The sequence below is a fragment of the Culex pipiens genome, chromosome 3 (assembly GCF_016801865.2).
Source record: "Culex pipiens pallens isolate TS chromosome 3, TS_CPP_V2, whole genome shotgun sequence".
NCBI lineage: Eukaryota > Metazoa > Arthropoda > Insecta > Diptera > Culicidae > Culex > Culex pipiens.
In genome coordinates this window covers 12,665,972-12,684,465 of record NC_068939.1, presented here as the reverse complement: position 1 = coordinate 12,684,465, position 18,494 = coordinate 12,665,972, and the positions used below count along the sequence as shown (strand labels likewise).

Sequence of the window (18,494 nt, the reverse complement as noted above, 5' to 3'; positions counted from 1 at the left end):
TTGGACAATTAGTTCCTGAGATACAACCTTGTTAATAAAACTTATTAATTGAATGATGATTTTCAAAGCGAACTTATTTTTCAAAAGACTTATTTTTTTATTTTTCAGATTTTCAGTGCTAAAAATAAAAAAAGAAAAATACTTTTTTTCCATAATTTTAAAATCTGTTCTAATATTTGGAAAGGTAGAAAACCACTACTTACGGATAAATATTAAAAATTTTGGAAAATACATTTCGGACAGCTCGAAATTTTTAACAAATGTTTAGTTTTTGTCACTGATAATCTGACGAATGGTTGCCGAGCTATCTTCTTTAAAAAAAACTAAGTCTAATTGAATGACACGTCGAATCGATTTATTCCTTGCAACATCGGCATTTTTTGTTCGTACTTGAAAAGTTGCAGGTTTATTCCCCAAAACTCAAATAAAAATTATATTTCTTTTAACTGATAAAATATTGCTTAAAATATTGATTTTGGGAAATTTATTTTTGTTAAATAAAATTATATTTGGTTATCGGCAAAAAAAGCGTGTACCTAATTTGCCTTCTTGTTCTCCACATCAATACCTACAACTTTTCCAAAAATCATAATCATAATCAGAATCAATCAGAATTTAAAAAAAAAATGCAGACTATCGACTATTTACGTACCAGTATGGACAGCGGCTAAATTTGTATGGAGACGTGTATCGGAGAACCAATGACACAAAATGAATTCTTGAATCAACCAAAATTAGACCAAATAACAAAAATACGAATAAAATCCGAGTATCGATGATTCACGGCAAATGTTCAACATCATAAAAGAGAGTAGATGTTCAAAATTGGAAAAAAAAAGTGGAAAAGCTTAAGGAGAATCGCTTCCGCTATATTTGATAAATGTTAGGCTGTATACAATGTTGACAACAGTTGATATTAAATTTGTATTAGTCCTCGACCAGTGCAACATCATCGTCAACTGCTTCTCCTTCAGCCAACGGGGCTTGCTGGATCTCCTCGTTAAAAACCACAAGCTCAGCTTGGTTAGACGTAACATTGGATTCACGCACAAACATCTTTCCCAGCACAATCATGCTGAACACCACGTGTAAAGAGGTAACTGTGGGAATAAATCACTTATTACAAATATCGAAAGAAAGAGAGATGATCCTACGCAAAACCACCGGAAGTACGGCCACGTTCAGCAAAGGCGTATGATGCCAGGCAAGGTTCATCCAGAAGATCGCAATATCCCGCGTGACCATCAGGAACAGATCAAACATGAACATGGCGACGAACGGGTACAGGTAGGGTTGCTTTTCCTTGTAGATTCCATACAACAGGGCGATACTAGCTGTAAGCCATGCTACGCCAAACACCAGGGCAGAACTTCCCATGAAGCGGTAGTCGTAGACTGCAATGAATGTTGATGACCACTAAGTTGTTGATATAGATACTATTCAAGGACTTACATTCTTCCAACGGAAAGTGAAAGTCCGAATAACTGTAGATTGACAGGGTCATGAAAAATGTTCCCAAAATCGACGCGATTCCGATGGAATAGCCTAGAAATTTAATGTAAAAGCGGAGAAAACGATCCATTCTGAGCTTCTGAATCACACTGAATCGTTCACAACCGGTTTGGTTAAGATAAAGCGATGTAATGATAGCAGTTGGAAGGGGTCAGGTAAGCTGGAAGCTTACACTTGGCTCTAATTAACAAGACTGGATTATAGTAGAAGCTTGGTTTAAGTTCTGCATTTATTATAAACTATGAAACACTGATCCGCTTTGAGTCGTCTGAAATCCATTACGGACTGTTTTGGAGGTTCGTGCTGGAACAACCTGACCAGCGCAACTACGCTCATTAGAATGTTCAAGGTAACATCTGGAAGATTTTTGTTGGGATCAACACTCTACACTACAAAGAGAGTTGGCTTAAAGTTGGTCGAAGCCTTATCAGGAGACTGACCAGTATTTACTCGTTCTAATCAGAAGCATGGAATTCAGAAGGTTTACGGTTACGGCATAAACCACATTTTCTACTTAATCATCAAATTTATTAATTATCTTTTAGAGCAATCTCGTGTGAATAAAAAAATAATTGCTTTAGATAAACCTCAAAGTCACCCAGCCAAAACTTCGTTGTCTTCCGTGACGAACTCTTCGCTCCGGTTCCGGTCCACCTTGAACCGAACGAAATTCGGTCCCGATTGAGCTGAAGTTTCTTGGTCGATCAACTTCCCCAACGCTACCAGGGTGGTCATGACGTGCAGGGAGGCATCTGAAATTTGTTAAGACACGATTAGATTGTTTTAATTTTGAAATAATTATCAAAAAAACTTACAAATAATTTGCACAGCTGAAAACGGCCAAAGCAGATTCACGTGAGCCCACGGATGGTCTATCCAGATGACGACGATGTCTCGCAGGATTAGCAGGAACAAATCCAGTGTGAAAAGAATGGCCAGGGGGTACAGAAACTTACGTATTTTCTGGTAAACTCCGTAAATCGTAGCGATACCTACTGCAATCCAAAGCAGGTTGAAAAACAGTGCAGTTTTTCCCATGTACCGATAGTCGAAAACTGTAAAGTGTTGAACGTAATTAACTCGTCAATGAAGAAAAATATTTGAAATCACATCAACTCACAATCTTTATGAGGATAGTGCAATACGAAGTGAGCATCTATCATCGACATTATGTTTCCGAAGATGCAAGTAATTCCTATGAAATATCCTTGAAATTTGATGAAAAACCTAAAAAATGGCTCCATTATGAATGGTTTGAATTTGCTTAAAGTGACTTATTAAGATGACTTCATTAACAGAACTAACCCGAGCTAGGCAGATTCAGTGTGTTGTGCATCTGCAGCATCACTTACTTTTTGTTCCACGAATAGAGAAGCTTCCAGATAATTTATTCATTTCCAAGAAGGCTGACATGCTTGATGAGGAAACGATCACTTGTGAGAACTGAATCTGGGGGTTGTTTTGAAAGGTTTACAACAACACTGCACCAAAGGAGAGATTCAGCTTGGTGTAGAAGGCCTGTCATAAAAAATGCAACTTTATATGGAATTTAATGTAACATTAAATGCAGACACATGTAGGTACTCTATAGAGCTGGGACTTCGGATCGGATATTTTCGGACTCCGGATATCCGGATATCCAAATCCGGATAATTATCCGGATACTATCCGGAGCTCCGAAAATACGGATATTATCCGAAATATACGGAGATCCCGATATTTTTCCATGTAATGCAACAAGAAGGAAGCATTATTTTCCCAAATTTTTGGTACAAGTGATGTTATTTGGAGCATTATCAATTCAGAAGAGGGGTAGGAAGATTTTCCAAAAAACCCTAACTTGACGACATTTTAACCGATTTTAGCTGTCCTGGACGCAAATGAAAGTGATTAGTGGGCCTTTCAAGGAAAAATAATTTGAGTACAGAAAAAAACAGTCAATCACTTGAAACAGTCGTATGAAACTTTAAATGGCATTTTGACGGTGTCTGGACCAAAGAGCCTATGTCTGAAAATATTTTTATCGGATTCCTCGGGAAATTTGGCGTAACTTACTCAAAAATTGATGGTGCTTAACGAGGTGTTCAATAACAGGGTGGTCCCAAGAAACACGTAGTTTTGAAAACGCTTCCGTAACTGAACTGTCAAAAATCGAAAGACTTGTCGTTTTATGGGAAATTTAATGAAATTCTTAAATCTTCTATAAGGCTCGCAAAAATTTTATTGAAAGTTTTTGTCCCCTCCCCCTTCAAAGTTGGCCCGAAAAATTAGGGGGCAAAAAATATTTTTTTAAAAAACTTCAAAATTTCAATAAAAATGTAAGTACAATCAGCTGAAATCAATTTAAAATGCATTTCTCTGCGTTTAGAATCATTTTTAGCATGATTGGGTTGATTTAAATATCTCTTGAAGTTTTGAAAATTTTCGATTGTTTAGTTTTTTTCGCCAAAATTTTTGTTTTCGTCAAATCTCTCTCTGAACTAGTGTAAAATGCATTTTAAAACAATTTTCCATGCAAATGCTGAAACTATGTGTCTACAAGTACGGTAGCGCAGACGATCTCACAACTCACCAACTGCAGCTCATCCCAACTCACCGGTGCATCTCGCGATCCACACGGCGGCGGCCGCTGTGTGCGTGTGCTGGACCAGCTGATCGATCGAGGGCACCAATATGCGGAACGGACTGGCCGGCCCGGCCAATGATTAGTTTTAATTTTATAATTGTGCGAACCCCAAAGCTGAACAGCAGCGAATTAGCTGGCCAAGTGGGCCGATTTTAATCTGTTCTTTTTGTGTTTAATATATGTAGTTTTGTAGTTTAAATAAATGTAGTTTGTGTAAGCTGAGTGTTTATTGTGAACTGTGTGTACGTGTTGTTTTTTGGACCCCGTAATACCCCCAAAAACCCCACCTAACGGACGGAACCTCCCAGGAAGAAAGGCGCCCCAAATCACTCCGGACAACCCCGATCCAACCCCCACTGAGCTATCGACGACCGGTAAGGACCAACCCAACACTATGGCTTGTTATTTCAATATTTATATTTTTTTAATTTTTTTGTCCCCCCCTTCTCGACCCCGGCCAGAGCTGAGGGTCAAAAACTTTGAAAAATATTTGCATCGGCCTAACCCATATAGGAAAAAAAATACTATTGAATAATGTGTTTTATTTTAATTATTTTTTGTGACTTTCAGGGGTTATTTTTTAAACCGTACCAATTTTCTATAAAGTCAGATCATGGTCCAAAGTTTCCCCATAAAGTAAAATTTTACGGAAATCAAAGAGGGGTCGAATTGATGGGGGTTTTGAGAAAAAATATCCGGATACCTACGGATATCGGATAATTATCCGTCTATCCGGAGCTTCGGATTTTGGATATCCGTTTGGATATTCAAATGGATATCCGGATATCCAGATACATTCGAAGTCCCAGCTCTAACTCTATCAAGACATCTAACTTGTTATTGGTTGAGTCTTGCCCAAGGCTTGAGTCTGAAAAATTATATGTTTGACAGCGGTTTATTTTTTATTTTGATGACCTATTTGTAGAAAAATATAAATTTTTCTCTAATTTTTTTTGAGTTCAGTTTTTAAAGTAAAATAAAATTTTAAATCGAACAGATTTTTGTCTAACTTTAATTAAAGAGATTTTCCACATGTGGACATTTAAATTGCATTAAATCGCTTTTTATTTAAAACCAGCAATATTGTAAAACCTTTACCTTTCTTTAGAAAGAAAGGCAAACATAAACATATGTATTTATGTAAGTAATATTTTTGCTTTAAAACGAAATTTTCATCAGAATCTTGAAAAAAATATGTTTTTGTTGTACTAAAAGCAATTAATATAAAATTTCTTTCATGAAAATATTTTTTACGAAATGTAGAGGTTTTATTTTCAATGTTAATTTGAAAAAAAATGCGATGAAGAGTGCAATGGATAAACGCATATATGAGCTTGACATTTCAGTCAAGTAGGTTTCCCATACTGATGGGCTACATATTTCAGGGTGTAATATTACATAGAATTACATAAAATAATGCAAAATTTATTTTACCATTTCAAAAAGTTTAAATATTCAATGTTACGCCCTTTTGAAATGTTATCCAAATTCTGTTTGGATAAGTGTGGAAAACTTTAAATTTGTTGTTTTTTTTTCTTGTTTTTATTCGTTGTACACAGAAAAAAATATGTAAAATTACACAGCACGTAATTACTGTTTCTTATGTAAACTCACTAAATGTAATGTTGAAATATGATGAAAAGAGTAAAAAGTCATGGAAATTACTCCAATGTAAATCTAATGTAAATCATGAATCTAATGGAAACGTTGAGCATGGAAACTCAAATCTGATGAATTTCTACCCGTGTTCGGCTTCCTGTAAATTCCTATATCCAATGTATTTCATATATCCAATGTATTTCTGCAAAACGTTGACTTCAAAACTACCCGAACTAAAAATAGTTATATTTGGTTCTCTTTCTATCGCTCTCATATTTCGCTGGCCCACTGCCTGAGCCTCGACCTGGGCAAGTTGATGCTTTAGCCGCTCGTTTACAAAATGCGAAGATGGCTCAGTCGGCAGCGGGTAGCAGCAGTAACACCGAACATCCTACCCGTCGTCCGTTCGATTCCAGTTCAGCGTTATTCCACTTGGCCGTCGACGAGAAAGCGTCCCCTACCTGTGAAACAACTTTTTAAAATCAGAATTTCCTTTTGCTGCCCGCTTCAACCATTTTAAAACAGAACATAGGCCACACCCTTTTCCTACTGCAATCCAAGTCGAGCTTTTCATTCCCATTGGCCAATCAGAATTAGTTGATTTCCAGAGTTTTTTTTTGATTAGGTCCTATAAACATATGAAAGACAATAGCTTATAGGACCTTTTCAAAAAAAAGTCGAGATTTGAACTAATGTAAATTCCAAAACTAATGTAAATTTTCAAAACTAATGTAAATTTCCAATGACTCTAATGTAAATTTCCAATAAACCTAATGTAAATATACATCATTTATCATGATACCTTTTGGTACATGATAAATAATGTAAATTTACAGGAATATTTTTTTCTGTGCAGTTCAGCAAACAGAGGTCGAATCTTCAATGTCTCTTAGGCAATTTAATTGGAAATTTTCTCTATTCAAAAAATATAAATATAATCCTTTCCCGTTTTTTTTTAGTGATTTGCTCAAGTGTTTATTGCGAAACGAAATATACTTAAAGCGTCTTAAAGGATTCGTCTTCATCAACTCATTTTAAACCAAAATGGTTGTTTTCACAAGATAGCACACAAGAGACGATATATAATTATATACAGCACTTTTTGCGGGTTTTGTCATAAAGTTACTTATTGCTGGGGAACCAATAAAACATTTCCGGCTATCAAAACGCTTAGAAATCCAGAAATTGGCATATAAAATGAACTGAAAATAATAATAAATAAAACAACAAAAAATTGTCTTTTAAATAAGTTTATTATCATCAAAATCGCTGAGTAACAATACTGCTGGTTAAAACTTAACAATCTTTTAATAAAAAAGAGATAGTACTCTGTTTGTAATCAGATGATAAGCAGTTAGGGGGAGAGGGGGTAATATGCACCCCCGGGGCAAAATGCACCCCCTGCATTTCTCGGTATTTAGAAGATTTTTCCGGGGAAAAACTTATAGAAATTGGAAACTTAACATTAATAAACCATGCTGGAAAAATTTGAGCATCGTAGTATAAAAACAGCTTAAGTTATTTGCAAAACTTTAAAATGTTGTGTTTTCATCTAATTTTCATTGAACTTTAATTATGATTTTTGGACAGTATAAAAAGCATTTATTGTTATTGTAAGTATTGAGGTATATAGTTTTTGCCATAATCTTCACTATTCTGCAGATAGATGAGTTCAAAAACATGAAAAAATGCATTTTTAATTAAATTTTCTGCAAAAAACGTGGTCGGGGCAAAATGCACCGTTCTGAAGCTCCTTGGTAAAAACAGCGGTGTCATCTAGTGGTGACTAGTGAAAACTGCTTTTACCCGGTGCATTTTGCCCCATGTTGTGGTGCATTTTGCCCCGTTGTTGTAGTGCATTTTGCCCCAATGTAGCGGTGCATATTGCCCCGCGTGGTTGTTTGAAATGAATCAAAAATGTTTTTAGAAATTCGACATTTTTGAACAATTTTGAGGTTTTTTAAGACTTTTTTCACAAGGATGACGAAGAATAATAGTTGTTTTAGAACATCGAACAACATTCTTCCACAGTAATGCTGTAATGGTTGAGAAATCACAGCTTTCCCTTAAGGGGTGCATATTACCCCCTCTCCCCCTAATAGGTTCTGTTTTTGACTACGTTCCTGTGGCAGTAAAACAATTCTTCGAGCTTTCGTCTGATATGTGTTACAGCTTTACCTTAGTCAGATATCAGAGAGTCGGTCAGTCTGATTCCCAGTAGGGGAGGAGGCACCTTAGAGTTTTATAAAATAACAATAAAAATAAATAGCACATAAGGGTGGAAGCAAGGTCAGGCAGTTCAAAAACGTTTTTGTTTGTAAAGTATGTTCAGTCTTTGGGTCCTACTGCTAGAGGAGCGTAGCCATCGTGTTTTTTTTTTTTCGTCGAATAGAGAGACTCCCAAAAAAGGTGTGTTTTTGCTTCTTTGTAGTTGTTAAAAATAGAGGTTACAGCTCAAAGAAAGACACCGAAATGCACCGTTACACCACCAGAAGAGAGCAATAAACAATTAAAAATTAAACTTATGTTGTCCGTTGTCGGTTGTGAGGTACCTACACTTTCATAATTAGGGGTGGAGCACAGATCAACAGACGTAGCGCTATAGTTTGTTCAGTACTATGTGACTTCAGTGCTACATCTGATGATCTGTGCTCCTTCAAGACAATTATCTCCGCGGGTTTCCTCTGCGGTGGTCACGTAACCAGTCGCGATCCACCGGCGATCTCAATTCCCTCCCAAAACGCACAATACCTTAAACATCTAAAATACCGCCGCAGTTGCGTTTGCGCGCGCCCTCTTTCTTCCTAATCGCAGCTGATGCTGATCACTTATTATTGCAAAATGTCCGGCCTTAGGCTTCCGTGTTGGTTTGGGTGTTGTCAAATCGCACAAAGTTGTCGGACCGACTCTTGGGCATGATTGGATCCACTTCGATCAGCTTGAGCAGGGCCAGCAAACTTAGCGCGATGTACGGGATGATGACTGAAATTTGAAAAAATCGAAATTTAAAACTCAGTAAAAAAGTGAAGGGAAATCAATTATCGGGCAATTATAAATGGGCTTTTCGATGGTCATTTTTTCCTCCTACAAATTTGCTCGTGTGGGAAAGTGCATGAGCGTGAAATGAATTCCTCATTTTTTTCGGCATTTTTCAAGTGATTTCACACCGATGAACGGTTCCGGAGAGTGTGTGTGTGAGAGTATGTGAGAGTGTTTGGGGGTGATGTAAGAGTCGTTGGAGAGTACTCTCAATTCGGTAGCATTATTCAATTGGGGGTTGGTGCACCCTTTTGAAAAAAATTAGCAGCAGAATTTGAGTGGAAAAACTGGGTTCCACAATGGGTAATTCTCTACCAACTCACACGAAATCGGGAAAAGTTGCCCCGACCCCTCTTCGATTTGCGTGAAACTTTGTCCTAAGGGGTAACTTTTGTCCCTGATCACGAATCCGAGGTCCGTTTTTTGATATCTCGTGACGGAGGGGCGGTACGACCCCTTCCATTTTAGAACATGCGAAAAAAGAGGTGTTTTTCAATAATTTGCAGCCTGAAACGGTGATGAGATAGAAATTTGGTATCAAAGGGACTTTTATGTAAAATTAGACGCCCGATTTGATGGCGTACTCAGAATTCCGAAAAAACGTATTTTTCATCGAAAAAAACTCTAAAAAAGTTTTAAAAATTCTCCCATTTTCCGTTACTCGACTGTAAAAAAATTTGGAACATGTCATTTTATGGGAAATTTAATGTACTTTTCGAATCTACATTGACCCAGAAGGGTCATTTTTTCATTTAGAACAAAATTTTTCATTTTAAAATTTCGTGTTTTTTCTAACTTTGCAGGGTTATTTTTTAGAGTGTAACAATGTTCTACAAAGTTGTAGAGCAGACAATTACAAAATTTTGATAAATAGACATAAGGGGTTTGCTTATAAACATCACGAGTTATCGCGATTTTACGAAAAAAAGTTTTGAAAAAGTTGGTCGTCATCGATCATGGCCGTTCATGGTCACCCGCAACAGACACGTACGACGAAACAAAGAGAAACGCAAAAAGTAACTTTTTCAAAACTTTTTTTCGTAAAATCGCGATAACTCGTGATGTTTATAAGCAAACCCCGTATGTCTATATATCAAAATTTTTGTAATTGTCTGCTCTACAACTTTGTAGATCATTGTTACACTCTAAAAAATAACCCTGCAAAGTTAGAAAAAACACGAAATTTTAAAATGAAAAATTTTGTTCTAAATGATAAAATGACCCTTCTGGGTCAATGTAGATTCGAAAAGTACATTAAATTTCCTATCAAATGAGATGTTCTAAAAATTTTTACAGTCGAGTAACGGAAAATGGAAGAATTTTTAAAACTTTTTTAGTGTTTTTTTTAATGAAAAATACGTTTTTTCGGATTTCTGAGTACGCCATCAAATCGGGCGTCTAATTTTACATAAAAGTCCCTTTGACACCAAATTTCTATCTCATCACCGTTTCAGGCTGCAAATTATTGAAAAACACCTCTTTTTTCGCATGTTCAAAAATGGAATGGGTCGTACCGCCCCTCCGTCACGAGATATCAAAAAACAGACCTCGGATTCGTGATCAGGGACAAAAGTTACCCCTTAGGACATAGTTTCACGCAAATCGAAGAGGGGTCGGGGCAACTTTTCCCGATTTCGTGTGAGTTGGTAGAGAATTACCCAAATTCATTTTCTAAATTTTAATACACGTTTCCACTTGCGTAGTTTTTAGTACCACAAATTTCTATATTTCTTATTGAAAAAAGTTATTGGCTTGGCACTTATTTTGGACTTTTTGAAATGTTTGGGTAGATTTTAATATTCAAAATTATTTTATTAGAAAAATGCAAAAAATATTCACAAAAGTTTAACTTTGTTTTTTTGAGATTAATATATTTTGCTCAATATTTAAACAGTCAAATTTAAATAATAAAAATTGATTGTTTAAATTTTGAGAAAAATTGCGTGATATTGAATGTTTGGCCCTTTTGAAATGCTAATCTTGATTTGAAAAAAAAAATCGAAAGGATCGGAAAATTTCACGAATGTTTCAAATTATAACATTGAAAATCAGATCATTAGTTGTCGAGATATCGACATTAGAAAATGGTGGGTTGTTTTTAAACCTTTGCATGGCAATCTCTCAGCAACTAAGGGTCGTACAGCAAAACAAAATTTAGAGAATTTTCTCAGCTTTTAAAAAAAAAATCGAAAGTGAGCAAACATTAGCATTGATTTAAAAAAATAATTAATAACTGCGACTATTTTCCAAAAAATAAATCTAAAAATAGCTATTACTTGAAAACGGTGCACTTTATCAAAATTCCACTTAAGTACTTTTTGATTACAAAATTTATTTTTACATTAAAAAATGACGTTGAAAATTTTTTGCGAGCGATATTTCAATTTTTTTATAAATTTAGTATTGATTCAAAAATTCATAACTCGGTCAAACATTTTTTGCCCTTTCAGGAAATTTCTGAAAAGTTGCCATTTGATGTCCTCTAAAACATATCATAAAATGAAAAAAAATAGTTTTTTTTTTTGCAAATCAAGTTTTAGCGACAAAAATTAAAATTAAAAATCACCTAACAACTGTTTACCGTGTATCATTTTTTTTGTGTAATCCTTATCCATACATACAACTTTACCGTAGACATCAAATCGATAAAAAATTCCTTCAAAAGATATCGATTTTTGAATACTCATATATCATTTTTGTATGGACAGCTGCCAAATTTGTATGGTAAATTATATGGCTACTTTGGGCATACCGAAGGCACCAAAAAAGTTTTAGCCGGATTAAAAAAATACAAAATAACTAACTTAATCCACCTATGTGGTGAATGCCTTCCTCACTCTTTATCAACGATTGATATGATGGTTTAGACGATTGATATGATTGGTTTAGACAAAAATTCCATCTATTTCAGAATTAAAAAGTACACACATATCACTTAAGTGATCATAACTTGAGACAGGGTTGCCAAATCTTCAATGTTTTGGACTCGTTGAAAAGGTCTTTCAATAACCTAACCAACGATGGGTCGGATGATAGATCCGGATATAGTTTACACACATTTAAGTGAGATCCATTAATATCACTTAAGTGGTCATAACACGAGACAGGGTGGCCAGATCTTCAGTGTTATTGACTCATTGGAAAGGTCTTTCTATTACTTAACCAACGATAGGTCGGATGATGATCCGGACATAGTTTTCATATAGATAAGTGAGATCCGGCATGAACATTTCAGCATCCGATTCTCAACTCTGACACTTTTTAATACGTAACTTTTGAACTACTTATCGGATATTCAAACAAATCAATAGATTCAATAGATTCTGAGTCGATAGGTATACATGAATATAGGTCTACGAGCTGTTTTTTAAAAGTTCATTTTTCGAGCAGGATTATAGCCTTACTTCAGTGAGGAAGGCAAAAATCGAATGACCGAAATCTCAGAGAATTGCTCCATAGAGAAAGCAAGTCAGAAAAGGCAAAAAATCGCGAAAAATATTAGCAGAATTCTAAAGTTTTATTCAACAGTAACAACATTTATATTTTTATGCTATCTTCTTGCCCTAAACAAAACTCTGATGATTAAAATTCTACTATTCGCCGTTTAGATTGATTTAATAATTGTTTTGGTAATTGACAATGATGGTTAAGTATTGAAAATTGCTTCTTCCTATCTACTAGCGATTTATCATAAGATTTGCTAAAAAAAACACTTTGAACTTTATATTCTCCCCAAGCAACGCAATCCAATTTTGTGAAAGGAAACGCTCGACACTGAAATCCACCAAATAACTGCCAGTCAATGACATTGCCAAGAATTGCTACACATAATACACGCGACACAAGCCAGGCAGCCCAATTTTAAGTTTCGAAATTGTCGTGTTCAACGATTAGCTTCACTTTTGACTTTTTGAAATCGAATCAAACTAGGTATACTCACACAACAGCAGCACGACGCTCACGTTGATGAACACCATCTCGTCCCAGTCCTTGCCGGCCACCAGCAGGTACACGTCCCGCAAGATCAGGGTGGCCAGCTCCAGCACAAAAACAACCCCGTACGGGTAGATGAGCCTGGTATTTTCCTAATACGAGAGACGAGCAAAATAAAAATAAAAAACCAACCAACGAACAAATTGAGCAAATTGGGTCAAAATTGATGATGATGATGATGATCGCCGTCTGTGTGGCTCACCTTAAACACACCGACTACGAGGATGACGCTGGCCATGATCCAGGCCGCTCCCAGTATGAGCATCGGAATGCCCGAGAAGCGAAAATTGTACCCTGCGGAGAAGAAGTTGTTGAATTTTCACAACTTTTCGTAAACTCGTAGCGACACAATGAAAACTTACACTCCTCTAACGGGTAATGGTAATTCAGCCGCGTGAAGAGTACGCTCACTAGGGCAAACAAGATGCTCAGCAGTGCGATGGCATAGCCGTGGAATTTGATGAAGAACCGTAAGAATCGATCCATGCCTGCCATGTCTGCTGCTGGATGTTGTTGAATGTTGTTGAACCGTGCACTACGACGAACGTTGAACTTCTGCGCGCCGCTGCAAAACGACTTGAACTGAGTGTGGTCGACTTGGGGCTGTCTCGAGACCTCGAGCTCGAGTTCAGGCTTGCCGGACCAGACCAGGTGGTTCTCTGGGAATTTGGGAATTGATTTTTTTATGTTATTGTCTATCGTTGGCTCTGAACATTGCTTTTAACACATACATTATCTCCAATTTTAAAAACTTAAAAATCATGGTTTAGCCAAATATATTGTAGAATTATTCAAAACAGTTCAAGCTTTCTCACGTAAAAATAAATCATTAATTAAATATGTTCTTAATTTTTTCAATTGCTTCACATTCCAGTTTGAAAAAAACGATACTTTAAAAAATTATCGATAACGATTACTTATGATGTTATAATTTCAATAATTTGTGCAAATTATAAATTTTTAATAGTGATTGTAAATTCTATTGTTATTTTTTATCAGTGAGTTAACTGCCCATTTTTTGCTAAATTTTTAATGTTTTGCTTCGCTAACCTAAACCATTTGCTTTCAAGTCGAAACAATGTGATGCAAAACTTAATCTCGGACACAACAAAAATTATTACATACTTAGGCCGTTGCAAATATTTTTTGAAGTTTATGTCCCTCGACTCTGACCAAAGTCGAGGGGGGAGGAGCGTGGGGGCACAAAAAAATAAAAAAGTTCAAAAAATTTTAATTATTAGTCATGGTTTCAACATTTGAATGAACAAAATGTTCTAAAATGCATTACACACCTGTCCGGTTATTTTGCGATCATAAGTTTCCAAAATATCTAAATAATGATGCCAAAATATTTTTTTCGAAAAAATAGTTTGTGCGGTGCTGTACATCGGTTTTTTTTTTTTGTAATTCAAAATATCTTAAAACCAGCCCAAAAATTCTAAATATGATTTTAAATGCAGGAAAATGCGTTTTAGATTGTTTTCATTTGAACAGACTTCTTTTTTTTATTAAAATTTTTAAGACCTTCAAAAAAATATTTGTTTTTTCCCCCGGACAAATTTTAAAGGAGAAGTGGGGAAGACATAAACTTAAAAACATATTTTCAACGGCCTAATTTTGTCATAAAAAAGTACGTAATGTTAGTTTAAAACACAGGCCCAAAAACAACATATATATTTTTTCAAAGCATTGCCAAAGTCAACAAGTTGAATAATCAAACCCAAGATTTTTTTTTTAAATTGTAAAAGTCCTTCTCACCAATTTTCGAAGATTCAAATATGGTTCAACATTCGATTTTTAAAGATTTTTAAGTCTCGAGGTTGGATCTTAGAGGGTTACATTATGAAACTACTTGAACCTGCATTGCTCATGTGAAATGTTTTTTTTTAACCATTGAATATTGATTACAATCTTAGTGAAGTATTTCAATTTTGTTTTTGTATTGAGAATAATTCATTTTTTTATAACAATGAGCAAAAAATCCAGAAATTAAAAAAAAAACATTAATTATTCGAATAAAATAAATAGCCAAAAATAAGTTTTTCTTCAGGAAATTGTGTGATCAAAAGTTAAAAAACGAAAAGTACACAATTAAGCCAAAAATTTTAAATCTTGATTTCCACAATCAATACTCTTAAGCTTTCTAAACATTAATTTATTTACTTTTACACGTAAACACAAGCTAATTTTCTGATTTTTTTTTTAGATTTTCAAAATAATCTTCAGTGTCATTAAATGAGTTATAAGCAAGTACGCAATTAAACATTTGTCAAATTATGATTATTCAAAAGATGTTAGTTATTTCTAAACAAAATATTCAACAAAATTGACGATTGTCCAATAATTTTTTTTAATTCTTATTTCCCTACTCTATTGTGATTAAAACAATGTTTTCGTCTACATATTTCGACTAAAAATCAAATCTGAAATCCAAAAGTATTTTACATCATTTTTGATCATTTGAAAACGATAAGTTTTTCAAGCTACATCTACATACGACCAAAAGTTTGGAAAATTTCATAAAATAATCTAACTTCTATTTATCTAAATCCTAATAATCTAACTTAATTATAGGACCCTTTTTGTTCACACCCAGAAAACCATTTTTTCTGTTTGTTAACTCTCAAGAACACAGTAAAAAAAGTGGAATTTTGGAAGGTTGAATATTTTATTGGTTGAAACTTCTTGTTTACCTTAATAATGAGTCTAAAAAAAATGATGAGCTCCTGATACAAAAATACTTATTTTTTTGACACAAAATCACAAAATCAGATGTAAAGACCATTATTTTTTATTGTGAACTACTAGTCCAATATTTCATGTTTTTGGAACAAATTTATAGAGAATATTTAAACTTTAAGATGAAAAATATGCATCAAAATTGTCAAATTCTACAGGTAAAAACTAACATTTTTATTTAGCAAAACTCACTTTTGGGTAAATATAACTTAAACAAGGTGCACTTAAATAAAATTAAGTAGAATAAAAGCAGATTGAAAATTCAATTTTAAGCCAAAAACTGAAGTCAGAAATGTGTTTAGTCATGAATTCAATACATTGCAAAAAACCATATTAAAAAAATGTGCAATTTTTTATCATTTTCCGAAAAATGCTGCCAAGATACAGAGTTTCGATCATTTACATAGCATTCATGACTACCCCTCAATATTTATATACAAACTTGTATGAAAGAAATCGATGACAAATGATGGCTTCTATGGGCATGCAAAATTTAAGGCAAATACAAAATACTGAAATTCATCATTTACCGAAGTCCCAGATAATCCCTCATTTATATTTTTGATGAAACGTAATTTGACCCTAATAATTGAATGAAACAAGACAGCTGTTAGCCGTTTTTATTGCACAAAAAAATTCTTGCTTTACGCAGCTATCAAACAATGTTTTCAATATCCACAATTTCAAATATAACACTCTTCCAGAGAACTGCCCCCTGTCCAGAGATCGCGAGATCGCGCGCGCGCGCACTTTCACGAAACGGTTATTTCGCTTTCAGTCTGGCGCGTCGACCGCAAGCCTCTTTTCTCTTTCCATTTTTTTTTCTTTTGCGCTTGTTTGTGGTGCCTTTCTTGAACTCACAATCTCACTAACTTTGCAAGTGCTTTTTTCTCTCTCTTTTTTGCTGGACTTGGCGCGCTCACAAATGACACAAATCCATCCGATTTCACCTCAGTGGTTATGACTACTTTTAATTGTCACCTGTTTGACCCGCTAATTCTTCTAACCTTCTGTGATCTTTTCCGAGTGCAGCTCTCTCTCCCTCTTCACTAAAGATTCTCCTTTGAACTCGGTTCTGCTTTCTCCGTCAGGAAAGTACGAATTCTTCTCTTTCTCTCGTTTTTTTTTTTTTTTTTTGTTTAATCCGGGTATCGCTCAAACTCAAACACGCTCGAACCTCCTCACTGGTCCACTGCTGAATGATGATTGACCGTCTCCGGACTTCGGACCTGCGAACTGCTTCGGGATGATGATGCCTGTGCGTTGTGCATTGTAATTATGTTGTTTACCCCCCCGGAGAGAAGGTATCACGGGTGCCGATCGAACCGATCGAACGAGTTGAACCGATCTCTTCGAGAGTGAAGGAAAAGTGCAGATTTGCGACGCGCGTTGCGTAAAGAAGCGATTTTCACTACTGGGGGGAGTTTGTAAGGAGTGCGGATTATGTGAGGAACGTGTACTTAGCTTGAGGGCAGATGAATGACATGAATGGATAGAAATTGAAAAATTGAATCCCTCGAAAAAAGTTTTAAAAACTAGTTTTTATTTGTTTAGCATAATGCAATGATTTGGAATGCATTTTTCTGTGTAAATATATTTTTGAATTTCGCTTATAACAACATGGTACATCGTGAACACAGCAGCTCAAATATTTTTATGAATAATGCTAGAAATGTGGTAAATTTGGATCGATTTTTTTTATTGGAGGTTAAATATTGCTAAAATTTGTCATTCATATAGGCTTAGTGATTTTTCACGCTCGAAAATTGCCAATTTCACGGGGACCTCAATTTCAAAACACCAAATTTCACGCAAATTACGCGGAACTTAAAAATGTCAAAATAACTCAGAAAATCCTATGTTTAAATCACAGAAACTACATTTTATGCTTCATATTTTACTTTTTTAAACTAAAAAAATCTTCAATAAATTTGAATGCGACATAAAAAAAACCTCCTAATTTTCAAAAAAAAATCCTCCTGGTTTATGGATGGGCTCAATATATATTTTGAAACAAAATGTAGAGCACGCGTAATCTCATTTAATGAACTGCTCTTTTAATATTCTAATAAAGCTAAAATGTTTTCGCTAATTTGCTTTCTGTTGTATCATTTTACATTTTATTGAATTTCATATCAAAGCAAGATTTAACAATCTTGTCCAGCCAAATTTTCTGCGACATTTTAGCCCATGAAACATATTTTTTAAGGGTTTTAGCTCAGTTTTCAAAAACTAAATTTAAAATCGATTTGAAAAATTAATATATTTTTTTAACAAAATCAAAATTTTTATTCTAAATGAGAAAAGAAAACAAAAAAAGTAGTATTTTTAACTATCACGGGAATCATCCACCCAAATAAACAAATATCGCTAATATTAAACAGGCCCACACAAAAAATTATATGTTTTTAAAATGTGATTCCAATGATAAAAGAGTATTTATTTTATTTTGAATAAAACAAAACATGATTCTTTTTTTTCTTTCAAAACTATACCTTTCAAATAATACAGCAGTAAAATGTTTAATACAGCAAATGATAATATTACTAAATTTAGTTAGTTAAATTTCGAAATTCAAAAAAACTCAAAAATCTGAACATTTCTTCAAATGGTTCTATCAACTTGACATACATATATATTCAAGCTATCTTATTGAAAACTAATAAAATTTAATTAAATAGTCTTTTTGGATGAAATATTTATAAAGTTGTTTTTAAAAAAATGATTTGAAAGAAATGATATATTTCACGAAATTCACGCCGTCCACGAAATCGTCAAAAATCACTAACCCTTTATAAGTAATTGAACCAGGGTATTCACTCGCTTAATTCTACAGTAGTTCATATGATTATTATTATTCCTTTTGGAGATTGATAAATTATTTTGAGAAAAATCGTTACATTTTCACCCAACATAAAATTTCACGGAATTTCGCGGAAAAAGCCAAATTAGCGGATTTCACGCTATTCGCGAAATCGTGAAGTTT

General features: G+C 34.5%; 5 protein-coding genes across 6 annotated transcripts in view; 2 read left to right on the top strand and 3 right to left on the bottom strand.

Annotated features, from left to right (window-relative positions):
- Window positions 1–18,494, top strand: part of LOC120432597 (RNA-binding protein 1) — a 454,616-nt gene that overhangs the window by 353,610 nt on the left and 82,512 nt on the right. The gene's annotated exons all lie outside the window — the stretch shown is intronic.
- LOC120432616 (transcription factor SPT20 homolog) overlaps window positions 1–18,494 on the top strand; it is a 189,431-nt gene that overhangs the window by 103,396 nt on the left and 67,541 nt on the right. The window lies entirely within an intron of this gene.
- Window positions 669–1,655, bottom strand: LOC120432619 (uncharacterized). Its single transcript, XM_039597867.2, has 3 exons — window positions 1,453–1,655; window positions 1,155–1,394; window positions 669–1,100 (listed from the first exon to the last, which is right to left on the bottom strand). The coding sequence occupies exons 1-3, from the start codon at window positions 1,580–1,582 to the stop codon at window positions 928–930; spliced, it is 543 nt and encodes a 180-aa protein (XP_039453801.1). The 5' UTR covers window positions 1,583–1,655; the 3' UTR covers window positions 669–927.
- On the bottom strand, window positions 2,054–2,800 carry LOC120432621 (uncharacterized). Its single transcript, XM_039597869.2, has 3 exons — window positions 2,633–2,800; window positions 2,328–2,567; window positions 2,054–2,264 (listed from the first exon to the last, which is right to left on the bottom strand). The coding sequence occupies exons 1-3, from the start codon at window positions 2,754–2,756 to the stop codon at window positions 2,107–2,109; spliced, it is 522 nt and encodes a 173-aa protein (XP_039453803.1). The 5' UTR covers window positions 2,757–2,800; the 3' UTR covers window positions 2,054–2,106.
- Window positions 6,972–16,717, bottom strand: LOC120432626 (uncharacterized). Its single transcript, XM_039597875.2, has 5 exons — window positions 16,516–16,717; window positions 13,132–13,428; window positions 12,972–13,063; window positions 12,717–12,861; window positions 6,972–8,719 (listed from the first exon to the last, which is right to left on the bottom strand). Exons 2-5 carry the CDS (start codon window positions 13,262–13,264, stop codon window positions 8,589–8,591), a joined length of 501 nt encoding a protein of 166 aa, XP_039453809.1. The 5' UTR covers window positions 13,265–13,428; window positions 16,516–16,717; the 3' UTR covers window positions 6,972–8,588.

Coding starts and splice junctions, on each gene's coding strand:
- LOC120432619 (XM_039597867.2), bottom strand. CDS start 1,582: ATGGATCGTTTTCTCCGCTTTTACATTAAATTTCTAGGCTATTCCATC. Junction 1,395..1,452: donor TCACTTTCCGTTGGAAGAAT/GTAAGTCCTTGA, acceptor CATTCATTGCAG/TCTACGACTACCGCTTCATG. Junction 1,101..1,154: donor CGTACTTCCGGTGGTTTTGC/GTAGGATCATCT, acceptor TTATTCCCACAG/TTACCTCTTTACACGTGGTG.
- LOC120432621 (XM_039597869.2), bottom strand. CDS start 2,756: ATGGAGCCATTTTTTAGGTTTTTCATCAAATTTCAAGGATATTTCATA. Junction 2,568..2,632: donor GCACTATCCTCATAAAGATT/GTGAGTTGATGT, acceptor AACACTTTACAG/TTTTCGACTATCGGTACATG. Junction 2,265..2,327: donor TTCAGCTGTGCAAATTATTT/GTAAGTTTTTTT, acceptor AACAAATTTCAG/ATGCCTCCCTGCACGTCATG.
- LOC120432626 (XM_039597875.2), bottom strand. CDS start 13,264: ATGGCAGGCATGGATCGATTCTTACGGTTCTTCATCAAATTCCACGGC. Junction 12,862..12,971: donor TCGTAGTCGGTGTGTTTAAG/GTGAGCCACACA, acceptor CTCTCGTATTAG/GAAAATACCAGGCTCATCTA. Junction 8,720..12,716: donor GAGCGTCGTGCTGCTGTTGT/GTGAGTATACCT, acceptor TTCAAATTTCAG/TCATCATCCCGTACATCGCG.